This window comes from Rhea pennata, chromosome 11, assembly GCF_028389875.1.
Source record: "Rhea pennata isolate bPtePen1 chromosome 11, bPtePen1.pri, whole genome shotgun sequence".
NCBI lineage: Eukaryota > Metazoa > Chordata > Aves > Rheiformes > Rheidae > Rhea > Rhea pennata.
In genome coordinates, this window is record NC_084673.1 from 22,937,655 (window position 1) to 22,950,345 (window position 12,691).

The 12,691-nt window shown below is 48.3% G+C and overlaps 1 protein-coding gene across 6 annotated transcripts; it reads left to right on the forward strand.

The window, feature by feature from the left end:
- Positions 1-1,085: 1,085 nt before the first annotated feature.
- On the forward strand, positions 1,086-10,619 carry LOC134145230 (uncharacterized). Of its 6 annotated transcripts, XM_062584556.1 has the most exons (11): positions 1,086-1,212; positions 1,425-1,479; positions 3,649-3,984; positions 5,049-5,318; positions 6,095-6,211; positions 7,429-7,530; positions 8,105-8,227; positions 8,573-8,665; positions 9,036-9,128; positions 9,399-9,459; positions 10,435-10,619. In XM_062584556.1, the coding sequence occupies exons 2-11, from the start codon at positions 1,425-1,427 to the stop codon at positions 10,484-10,486; spliced, it is 1,302 nt and encodes a 433-aa protein (XP_062440540.1). In that variant the 5' UTR covers positions 1,086-1,212; the 3' UTR covers positions 10,487-10,619. The 6 variants fall into 6 exon arrangements, with proteins under 6 accessions (XP_062440540.1, XP_062440535.1, XP_062440537.1 ...); XM_062584551.1 differs by having other exon boundaries at positions 8,573-9,128; XM_062584553.1 differs by lacking the exon at positions 7,429-7,530 and having other exon boundaries at positions 8,573-9,128.
- The last annotated feature ends 2,072 nt before the right edge of the window (positions 10,620-12,691 follow it).

A 12,691-nucleotide genomic window follows, 5' to 3' on the forward strand; every position in this document is an offset into this window, starting at 1 on the left:
GGGAACGTTCAGACAAGGCTGATGGAACTGTCCAGTACCACTGTATCGGTGGCCAGTCCAGGCCTGACGACATCGGCACAGCTGCCCAGTCCCAGCAGGCATCTCACCGTAGCTTTGGTACTGCAGAGGGTTGGACAGCACTGCAGGCCAGCCATGCTCCGCAAGGCAGGAAAGCTTCCCTCGGTGCTCCAAGGTGGTAGAGCTAAAAGCTTCACCAATATCTCATTTCCCTGTTACTCAGTCCAGCTCTAGAGCATAAAACTTGATCCCCAGATGCTTCTTCTTCCTTTTCAGTGCCAGTTATGTCATTCTTCTAAACTGAAATTCCCTTTGCAGGAAGTTTGAGAGATGTGGATGACCCTAGTCTGCATCTGCCTTGAGGGAGGAAAAAGCCGCTAGCAGAGAGACAAGTGTTTCAGAGTCTGTCTGATTCCTTGGCCACTACTAGAAACAGGCCAGTCCATGAGATCACCTTGTGTTCGGATTTAAGACAGCGGTCCTCCTGCATGCATTCCCCCATCTTCTGCCCCTAGTGCCTTAACAAAGGTGTTTCCATCATGCCAGTGTGCAGCTAGGGAACTGGGATCTTCTTCTCAGGAGACAGGACAGAGGGTTCTGGATGTCTAAGAAGGGGAGGAGGATAAATCTTACACTTTTTAGAGTATGGAAATAATCTGGGACATCAACTGCAATTTTTATTGCTGTAAAAACAGAAGTAAGAAATCCCTCTTAGAACAGGAGCTGGACTGAGTCTCCCCCTCAGTTTGGCCTAGCAATCAAGCTCGGTGTTTCTTGTGATGGGGTCACCTCTGGAATGCCCCGCGATTCTGCCCATCCTGCACCCACGGGGCTGCAGTATGTGCTGTGCAATGGCTGCGAATGGCCCTCTTAGGAGCTGTCACTGCTTTGCCCAGCGGGCACCAGCAAAAGAGAGGTGAGGAAAGGCCCCTCTAGATCTGAACACCAGAGAACTGCTGTTCACTCCCACGATGCAGGGAATGATCAGGCAGCTCTGCCCTCCCGGGCTGCCAGCCCACAGCGCTGCTGAGCTGCCAGCTTCTGCTCCTTGTGCTGCTGCAGGGATCAGAGAGCACTCCAAGCAAGCGTGTGAAGCTGCTGCCTGTGACCAGGAAGCTTCCCAGGACGGATTCCCTGGCAGAGTGACAGGAGAGGAGGCAGCAAGAAAGGAGAGGAGCAACTGGGAGGAAAACTGTGAGTCTGGGCTTGAGGAGAGCTGGGGCTGGAGCTGGGGCTGGGGCTGGGGCTGTCCAAGGCACTGCCCTAGCAAGCATCAGAAATCCAGAAGTTAAGACTGTGAAGACTCTTCACACCATCCAAACTGGTTCATTTATTCTTGCTATAGAGTGGACCTTCGAGGATTTATTTTAAAATCACAGCAATTTTTGAACTACTTTCCTCAACAGATGCTGATTTACCATCTGTCAGAGCTGCTGGGGACAAGCTGGGTGCTCCTTTCAGGTAAACTTTCCTCAAGCTGGGCTTGGGGCTGATGCTGTCTAGTGGGCTCTGAGCCAGATCCTCACCTGGGGTAAACTGGGGGAATGTCTGTGACTTCTGTGGAGTTTTGCAATTGTACATGGGTGCCTGATCCATACAGACTAGGCTTTTTACGTTGGGCAATGTTTCCTCTGAAAAGCTGAAAATGAAAGGAAGGGTATCTCTGCTTCACTGTCCAAAAACAGAGGAGCTAGAAGCACCGGAAAAGTTACTCATGGTGCCAAGCCTAAAAGTCTTCCGTGAGCACAATTATACTACGATTCCTGTAAGTAATAACTCATAATTTATCACAATCATATGTGAATAATCTCATCACAGTCTTTGTAAACGCAACGGGATAGCTTGAAGTACAAATGTTTTCAGGATCAGTATCTTAAGCAGAAAAGAAAACCCTTACAGTACCTCCAGTTTTTCAAGCACTGTATTATTAGTGAGCTCCGTTTAAGTATCTACAAGATGAATTTTGGATACCTTTGTAAAGAGCCAAGCACAATTAAGTGTTTTATTATCTTGTGCTAATGGCCCTCCTACTGTTCATTACGTGGATAGCATACTGTATAAATAGCGCTCTTGTAGTGGTTTTCGGTTGTAAAACTGTTCCTCCTTCCTGCACACATCTCTGACAGTTTGGGGGACCACCAGGCACATAAGTAAAAATTGAGAGCTCTTTTTTGAGGTTACTAGCCTAAGAAATGAAAATCATCAAATGGACTTGATTTAGTTGGATTCTTATGCCTGTTTTCTTTCCCATCTTCCCTGCAAAATTGCTAAGAGAAGTAACCCGTCAAAGCAGAAGGGACGAATGCCTAATGCATGTTCTTCATGAACAGCCGGAGGCAGTGTAAATGCTTGCTTCTCAGGGCTCAAATTAAAACACCTTGAGGGGATAGAGTAAATTCAGTCTGCATTTTTGCTGAACCAGCTGCCCCGGGACGGAGGTGACATACGGCCCCCCAGGCTGAGCATTTCACCTGTGTTTTGCTGCAGACAGCTGCGTGTCTGGGGCCTGGGTGCTGGAAACATGTCTTCACGATGTCACCTTTGCCAGGAGATGTGACTGTGACTGGTTGGTGTTGGTCGTCTCAGCAGAGGCTGGGATCGCTGCTGCCAGACCCCTTCACTTCTTGAATAAATCTCAGTTGCAATGCTGCTGCACCAGGGTCAGACTGAAAACTTGAAAGTGAAGAAGAAGACTTTTAACAAAAATCCCAGCATCTTCCCAGAAGTCTTTGCGAGTCACAGGAATCTTTGTCACATCATGATTTTCAGACAAATTAGTTGGAGCTCTGCTTGGGTAGTTCTTCTTGTCTTCTCTTCCACTTCCATAGTGTCTTTTCTTTCATTTCATCTGCCTAAGGCTGACTCTCTGCTTTGAACTCTTTGATCTCACCTTTTTTTTTTTTTTTTTTTTTTTTTTTTTTTTTTTTTTTAGAATCCTCTTTACAAGCAAGGACTTTAGTAGTTATTTCTGCACATCTTTCCTGGAAATTCATGCAGGCTGAGAGATGCCATGGCAGCTCGGGGCTTGGAGCTGCAATCTCTCACCTGGGTAGATGGTTTGAGCCTCCCCAGGAGTCCTTCTGCTCCCAACTGCTCGTTTTGAAGTCCTCAGAGTCTCAGTTGCACCCTGGGTCGCATCAAACCCAGCAGCTGCCCTGCATGCTGTGGAAGCAGTTCCATCCCGGTATGCTGGGAGTCGATGGAGGCTTTCACCTCAAATAATGTCAGGAATTTGGAATGAGCAATGGAAATTACATCAGGACTGGAAAGTCCCTTCTGCACACAGACTAGGAAATGACACCCAAACACACACACACACACACGTACACACAAAAATAATTAGACAGTGGCTCACTGAGGAACGTGGGCTGAGTTTGCAGCACCATTTGTAGGCAAATTCCTCTAAGCATCTCGTGCTGTATTTAGGTGCCTTCCTCAGCTCTGACTGGGGTATCTCACTGCCTGGAAGCATGGCACATTGCAGTGGCCAGGGCTTTGTGAGTGGTTATCACTGCCTGACTAAATGGTCCACTTGTGTAACCTTGGTCCAGGGGGTACCACAGCTGGCCTCTCTGGAGACAAGCTGGCTTGCTCTGTCTTCCTAACTTGTCTTCTCTTCACCTTCCATAGTGCCCTTCCAATGGGCTGCAGAAGCAGGAGGACCTCTGGAAAAAAAAGCTGCCGCTGTGGGATCCTCTGTGCTGTTTCCTGTGCCAGATAATGTTACACATATATATTCCGTGGAGTGGGAGTACCTCAATGGCACTGAGTCCCGCTCCATCCTGCAGCACTACAGGGGCTCTCATAGCCCAGCTATCCACGCACCTTATGCCGGTCGAGCCATTTTCCATCCTTCCAATGGATCTCTCTTGTTGGAAGACGTACAGGAAACCGACAGTGGGATCTATAAAGTGACTATCAACCTAGGAGAAAGTGAGAGCCTCAAAATCCACCTGGAAGTCCTCAGTAAGTAGCAGGTATGGGAGGGAAGAGCAAAATGATGGATACAAACTGAGCAGTGGTATTTTTTGAACATGTATGGACCATTGGCCAGGCCAAGAATTCTGGTGAAGGGATTTGAGCTAAGTCTAGGATACTAGTCATGCAGAGTTTCCTTATTTCAACCTGCCAGGAGAAAACTCTGCACCAGGGAGAGCTGGTGAAGAGGCTCCAAACCTTCACCAGGGAGAAAACTCTGTGGTGTTGCCCTGAGAGACCTTCTGGGGGTTGTGGATGTGTCAGAGAGCAGGACTCCATCCTGGAAAGGCCACTTGCTCTCTTTTTTTTCTACTTCCAGTGCAGAGGACTGAAGGATGCTGTGAGTCTACTGCCTCACGCTGGCCACCTGCAGTGTGTACCTCAGACATCCTTTGCAAGGGGGACTTGCGAGAGCTGATGGAGCTATGTCCATCAGTGTGGGCTTTCTGAAAAAGTTGCAAAAAACCTCCCCCTCTGACCATACTGGCAGCTAAGCCCTCAGGCTGACTGATGGGCTGTTTGCTATTCATTGGTGCCAGCTGCTATCACAATGATAAGAGTACGCTTTAAATAACACACAGGTTTCTCCGTAATACCATTCTTGCCACTTTGCTTTGCTCTGATATTTTCCTTTCTTTGTGCTTGCTGCCATAATGTTCTCCCTATCTTTCACCACTCACATCTCCATTTCACTACTCAGAAATCTGACTGGGGACTGCATCATTTTCCTCTTTTTTTTTTCCACATCTTGTGAGAATGAGAATGCCTTGTATTAACCCACATGCAAAAAAAAAAAAAAAAAAAAAATGTGGTTTAGGTCTACCACCTCTAGGAAAAAAGAAAAGACCAGAAACCAGAGCAGCCCTGTATGATGCTCTATCTGTGCTAGATACCTGCCTACAGGACTGCCCATGGAAAGGTACCTGTGTTTGCACAGTTACAAACTCAAGGATGCTGCAGAGGGTTGTGCCCCTGATCCCCACCAGCTCCCCATTGCAGGTGGCTCCAAGTCCTGCCTGACAGAAATGCTGCTGTTTGTGTACCCTTTCCAGAGCCCGTGTCTCACCCTCAGCTCCGGAGCAGTGCCCTAGTGGCACAGTCCACTGTCGAGGTGTTCTGTGATGTGGCAGAGGGCAGAGTGGACACCATCTCCTGGAAGAAGGATGGGCAGCTCCTTCCCCCAGACAGAGGTTTCTATCTCTCCAGCAGCATCAGTGTTTTGTACCTGAGGAAGGTGAAGAAGTCAGACTGCGGCTCCTACTCCTGCAACGCCAGCAATGGGATAAGCTGGCAAGAAGCCTCCCTGAATGTGACCATTGCAGGTGATAGCTGCTCGGTGTTGGTTCCTGACCTGGGGCTTGGGGCATGACTTGCATTGCTAAAATTGCCCTCAAAAAAACTGCTTCCCTAGGGAAAACAAGCTGCCCAGGGAGAGTAAAAGAGACCCCATGCTTTCAGTCCCACCACTCTTCCTGTTCTCCATCCCTCCCCACGGTTTACTGGGTGATTTGACTCCATCCCACTGCCTCTATTCTCCAAGGCTTGGCCAGCCCTCTTGTGACATTGTGGCCCATGGGTAAGCCCTGGGTTGTTGACAGGAGCTCCCACACCTCCATCGTGTGTCACCGTCCTTCAGTGGCTGCCTGGCATAGTGCTACCAACAAGGCAGCCTGGCTGGGGTCTTCTTTCTGGCCTCTACTGCCCCAGACGGTATCTTCCCATCTCTCACCAGCAAAATTTCCCTATCTCCCACCATTTCTGCCTGACTGCAGGGCACAGGCTGACCTGGGCAGGATGGACAGGGGGAGCCTATCAGTTCCTTCTTGAAGAAGGTCCTGTGGCCTGGCCAGACTATGACTGCTCCCATGGCCAAGGGGATGGCAGGCAGGATGTATCCCGGGAGATAGTGGCCAAGGTACGTGTGGCACCACCTGTCCCAGGCTGGACACTTCATGGACCAGAGCCTGCAGCAGCAAGCATTGATTTGGCCACCAGATGGCAAATAAAGAGAGTCTGTTCTAGCGACAGAGGAGCCCCATGGTGCACTATACTAGTCCTGCTGGAGGCCTGAGTCTTGGCTTCTCTGGATTTTTTCCAGGTCTCTCCCCAGCCTTACAAGATACATTGAGGATTGCAGTGGTGGCTGTGGTCTTTGCTGCCGTCTCGGGATGGGGCTTAATTTTTCCAGTCTGTCAATCAGAAAAACAAAGAATAAGTGAGTCTGTGAGGGAAGGCACTGAAAATGTTTCCCTTGGGAAGAAGGGTAGAAAAACTGGTCTTCCTGTGGAAAAAACTAATAGTCAGATGAATTTCCCCTTCCAGTTCTTTTAACATCTTGCCTCATTCTCATGTATCAGATCTGTAGAAGAGTAAAGAGAAAATCTTTCCTGGGCTATTTTTTAACAGAGAAAACTCTCTGGTTTTAGTCTGTTAGCACTTTCTTAGACATTTTTTGCTAAACAGAGTTGAGGTGAGTGACATATTTATAGAAAAAGAAGTTTCTCAAGAGTATTTTTACTACAACGCTCCATTTTAGTACACTGGAGGAATAATAAGAGCAAAGTGAGAAACAGTGTTACAGGCATATGTACTAAAACCTATCCAAATAAGCACATATTTAAACAACCCCTCCTTGTCAGCTGGACACATTTCCCCTCTATCTATGCTGATGCCAAGGCCACTACACAAAGCAGAGAAAGATTACCCCAGCCAAGAGCCTCCCCAGTCACTCCTGCCAATCTATAGCTCTCCTGCTTGCACAGTCGTAGGAGGCAATGTGTCCATACCATGCGGTGCTTGGGTCCTAATGGGACAGCACCGGTCTCATGCCAGCCATGCACCAAGGCTTTTCTGTTTGGCAGCCACAGGATGATAAACTCTCAGGAGGGAGCCAGCTCTTGACCACAACCTGCTCCGACGTAGCCAGCTGCAGAGAGGCAGGCAGATGGGTGCTGAGGGGCTGATGGAGAAAATCAGCATCTTGGCTGTCTTCATCAGCATCTCGGGTGGTACACTGAGCAGGGCCACCATGGTCACAGCCTGCGTGTTGGCTGAGGAAGGGGAGTTGGAGAGGAAAGACCTCCTGTACTACGGGGTGCAGAACCCTTTCCAGCTCCCCACACTGGCGAGTCCTAGGCCCTGACCAGTGCAAGGCCATGTGAAGGGTGCAGGGTCAGATGAGTGCTGTTGGTGGGTGTGAGCCCCTGAACAGGTGTCTGTGCCACTGGGGCATCCAGCCTTGACCCTGCTCTCATCCTGAAGAGGTAAATCTCCTCTCATATCCACATCACCTCTGTTAGTCCCTGGCAAATGTCCCAGCTAGTCCGTGGCATCTGGGGGAGATGGGCTGCAGCCCTCTGTGGGCAGCGGGTGGCTGGTGTGGGATGTCACAAGTGCCACGGATGTCACTCCAGCACCGCACTGCATGTTTAGGGGGGGAGCTGTGGCGATGGCTCAGTGCCTACACCTGTGGGCTGGTGTGCATCTCATCTGTCCTGGCAAGCACCGCTGGGATCCTCTGGATGCGAGAGGAAGGTAGGAGGTGGGCTAAGGGTAGTGCTCTACAGACCTCCACCCTGACTCTTCTCCCCTGTGCAGGTTGCAGCAATCCCTGCTGTAAAAAAAAGTATATGGGCCAAAACAAGAGGCCTCCTGGGAGAGTTAGAGCCTTGTGGGTGTCCAAATGGAAGACAGTGCCCAAGAGAGGGGAGGTCTCACAACTAAACAACTCAATGCGCAGAACGGAGCTGAACACTGCCCAGCCTCGGGCAACATGTACCTCCCTCAGCCATGTATGGGTGATCTTGTGTCAGGGTCCTGGACGATGTTGGTTACCTACCTGTCTGTGCAATTAATACAGCTATCCCTCTTTACAAATGGGGCACGGGTCCTTCCTACATTCCTGAAAGAGACAGAATTGCAGAAGAGCACCTAAAATGATCAAGCGATAGAGTGATTGCTTGTTAAGAGAGACTGAAAAGACAGGGACTTTTCCATTTGGAAAGAAGAGGGTGGGAAAGGGATATATGATTGACGTCTACAAAATCATGAAGCTTGTAAATAAGGCAAATGCAGAGCTAATATTGACCCTTGTGCTGTTTTCTTTCAGGCCCATCTATTGCCTTCATACTGCCCGAGATCCTCCTGACATATGTAGTTGTGGTAACACTCCTGGTCTCTGCCAATGTGACATTCCAGCCTACAAAACTCATCCAGCTCAAAAGCAAAACAGGCGAGCTGTTCTACTGGGCACGGCAGGGATGGTGTTAAAACCGGCTGATGGGGGGTTTATTCTGCAAAATGTCTCATTTTTTTTAACGAAAACTTTATTTTTCTTTCTGCTGTAATTCATTCTGTCTAAAAGTTCTGTCAGATCACTAGAAGGTGCCCCAAACGCTGTCTTGTTGACAGCTTTGCTTCACAAAAAAGCATAGCTGAGCTTTGGAGCAGTGAAAAAGTCAGCTGTAAATCACAGGCGGGTACATCTCCCCACAGACCGTGGGCCAGGCCAGCTTGGCATTGCTGCATGTACCTAGTAACACACAATAACACCACGTTGTCTTATTTCACTTACCAGTACAGCGCACGATGGGCTACGCTGCTCCTGGAGGGGTGGTTTCAGTGGTGTTGACTACCAGCGTCCTGATAAAGAATATCTACCATCGTCATGGTGAGAAGAGATTATCTAGAGGCCTGCATTTAGACCCCCAAGGTCTGGCAAGCCCTAAAGGATTTGTCTTATTGAGGCTAAAATTTGATGTACGTGCTCCCTCTGTCTCTTTGAATCTACCATTCAGAATTAGATCTGCTCCCTCCAAAATATTTCCCAGATTGGAGCTTTCAGGGGAATGCAAGAAGGCTCCTAGAGAAAATCCCCCATTTGTCATGGGCTCCTTTGAAATCTTTGTGAAAGGACATCTAGTTTTGATCATCTTTGATGACCGTTGGTGCATTTTTGGATGTGGACAGTTTAGCTCTCTATTTCTGTCTTTCTGGTTTGGGCTGAGTTTTGTGCTGTCATTTTGTCTGTTGAATGACAGAACAAGGTTGCACGGAGTTTGTGGATGTGACCATCCTTGTGGTCAGCACAGCTGTGGTGTCTGCCCTTCCAATCCTGGCAATCTTCCTGCGCTGTAAGTGTCCCTGCTCCTTAATTTTCCTGAACCTCTGAGTGCCTTGTGTCGGCAACATGGTATCCCTCTCTCTCCACATACTCAAGTGACAATGTGAATTATTTAAAACTCATTTGTTCAGCCTTTCTTAAGACTTTCTTAAGTACCCAAAGGTCTCTCCAGTTACCATTTCCCTTCCACAATGAGCTTCAGACACCATCCCTCAATGCAACATCCTATACTGTATGCTTGGTGCCTCTCCTACTCTTTCTCTTGATACCTGTTTTGCAGATCATACAACTCAGGGATGTCAGAAAGAGGAACATGACCCCTGGTGGCTGGACAAGCACAGGTAAATCTCTTATCTTGTTCCGTGTAAATTCAGACAGCCTTGAAATGAAAACAGTGGGATGTATGACCTAGTCTGTGCCTTGTTTTAAATCAGTCCAGCTCTGCCCTCCCAGAACCTCATTTCACCCTCAGGCTCAGGGGCTGGTTCTGGCATCTGCTCAGCTCCCTCCACAAAGCTCTTATTCAAGGATTAAGCACCCAAACTTTTAAGCCCTAATTCCTGCAATTTTTTTCCAATCACTTAAGATTTCAGTGGTGCTGCAGATGAGGCTTAGCCAATGTGCAAACATCTTGGGAGAGCCCTGGGGCACACCCCACTCCGGTCACAGCCTCATCAACAGCACATCAGTTACTCTTTGTCACAGTTGAAAACAGCCTTGGGCAAAGATAACTGAAGAGGAATGAGTATTGGAGCCATGGCCATTTGCAGTCTCCATATGGCTATGGACCTCTGCCTGTTATCCAACATACCATCACCAGCACATATTTGGCTGGTCATAAACATAGCTCAGGGACTCTAGGAGACCTCCACAGAGCTGGAAGCTGTGAGGCTGCCAGGGGGCAAAGTGCTCTCAATTAAGGACAAGACTGCAATCTGGCTCCCTGATTCTGTGCAAGGTGTGACAGTGGCTCAGTCAGTGTCTCCATCCCTACTCATGAGCCAAAATTTGCATCAGGTGGAATGGAGTGACCTTGGCAAGATGAAGAGCTTTGAGTCTTTGGCAAACATGGGGTTGGGGGATGGTGAGAGCTGCGGGGTGTTGTGACATACAACCAGAAGATGCAGACTCTTAGCAGGCTATCTGCTAGCAGCTGGACAAAGGCCAGCTCTCTTGCCCTGGGCAGATTTGAATGCATGTTACTAAAGCCAACGGAATAACTCCAGGAACAGGATGAGCCCAGGATCAGCCTGCACAGAGCTGCCATGTTGCAACTCTAGCGATGCTCAACGTATCCCACCACCATTTCATTCCAGGCTCTTTCAGATGTCTCTGCCCATCATCAAGGATCCTGTTTCTACCCATTAGAGGCTGGAGGAAATTCTTGTCTGGCTGAGTCACTCCAAGCATCCTCCCAGGTCAATGCTTACTGAGTCTGTAGCTGTCTGAGTTTCACTAGGCTGAGCCTCTTACACAGAGGTAATAAATGGCAATTAAACAAGTCCACTCCTGCCTTTTTTTAACATTGAGGGTTCAACTTCCCATTATTGCAATAACGAGGCTGCATCTTTTTTAAAATATACATGGGTAACCAAACGTTTTCACCTCACTGCTTCCTGCTGCCAGGTAGGGCTATGCCTGCCTCCTTGCTACCTGGTGCACAGAGGCCAGAGGACCACTGTCCTCCCTCGGAGCTTGGGGCAGGCAGCCAGCAGCGTCACCCATGTCCAGCTCCCTTCTGCTGACGACTCTGCTTCCAATGACATGATGTGATGTTAGCATGCTCTTTAATCTACTCGGTTAAATGCAAATCTCTCTGTACAAGCAGTGATCTTGTATCGAGCAGTGTTGGTAGTAGCTCCCTGCTGGGTTTCTTGCCCTTCGTTTCCTACCCATAAGGGAAGGTGCTTGCTGCTTGCTTCTCTGGGAAGCAGCCCCAGGGCCCCAGCTGTGGCGTGTTTGAAGAAGACAATGACTGCTTTGTTCGAGGATATGGATAGTATGTATGCAGAGAGTGGCCTTCTCCCAAAGTTTGGGGAAGTGCTGGCTCTGGGGAGGGGAGCTCTCACCTCCTGGGATCAGCAGGAGTCTGGATTGTCATCGACATTTTATATAGTCTTCCTTCTCAGTTATTTGTGTCTGAACAGACGGCCTCACCTCTGCTCCTCAGCCTTCGTGCTGCAGAGGGAAACAGCTCCTGGGCCTGCACCACCAAATCCATGGGCAAAATCTGTTAGCTTCTGTGGAACGGTCTGTTATAGGGACTCCTCTCAAAAACCTAACATAGGATAAGCACGCAACTGAATATCAGAAAGTAAAGAAGATGGCGCCATAAAGAAAAATGTCCACTAAAATCAAGAAGTTGGGGGTAGACTGAGCTGCCTGTAGTTTTACCCCCATGCAGTCAAACTGGCCTGGTTTTATCTGTTCAGATACGGGGAAACCGCAGCTCATAGGTTACTCTCAGGTTGAGTCTTAAGGGTTCGGTGATGTTGAGGAGCGTTGAACTGTGAGAGGTCACGGAGCTCATTGCGGCTTTTAGCTTCAATTAAATTCTGTCACTCAAAGTGGGCAGCAGTGAGTAGAAAGAGATAAAGGAACTCACAGACCGAGTATAGCAAATATCTAAGCTGGTCTTAGCCACCATGCCCTTATCCCATCAGCAATTTCAGAGCCAAGTAACAGGCAGTTTAAAAGATGCACTGCTTAATTTCAGTGGAGGCACTAGCCCCCATAGAGGAGTGCTTGTGCCAATGTAATATTCTGCTTCTTGCCAGAATCTGAGAACAACCTACTCTGCTATATAAGAGATTGCAATGGTCTCAGAGGTAAGGAGTATGAATGCACCCATTTTTATGGTCTTCTAAAGTGTCCTCCCAGTTCCTCTTTTAGGTATTCCTCCTGAAGTAATTGAGCATCTGCAGTACTGCAGGCCGGAAACCTGAGAGCCAGCCAAGGAGAAGCAGACATGAATCAAACTGATGCTTCATTAATGGGACTTGTAAGGGGATTTTTTTTCTCATCCACCTTTTTTCTCATCCACCTCCACCCCTTACAACCACAAAGTCACAAGAATCTCTAGTTATTAATTGATGGAAAAAGCTTAGCTGGAGCATCATGGACCATGTATGCTTATCTTTCTCTCTCTGTCAAAGAACTTTATGCCTGGTTGCTCTGGTAGCAGCTGGGAATATGAATTACTTATTGACTTTGTATTTGCTTAGCCTTTGTTAGCTAGGTCTTTGTTGTCTCTATAATACCATTAAGGTTGAAAAAAAAGTGATTTAATCTAGCAGGCTAAGCAGTCAAAGACATGTTGAGGAGGCCAGATCCAATGACTTATCAAGAGCAATGTTTGCTTGGGATGGAGGCTAGGGCCCGCTATAAAAAGTGAACATCTGTTTGGGTGAGGAGAGCATGGAGATAGTCAAAGGGGGAGCTGGGAGAGGGTCCCCCCAGCAAAGGGCCTGTGTTTGAGTAAGTCACAGTGCACAGTATAGTGCACAGCATAGGCAGCTTGCGGTTTGGAGACACAAAGCTCTGTCTTGGTGAAACCAAAATACCTGAAGTGGA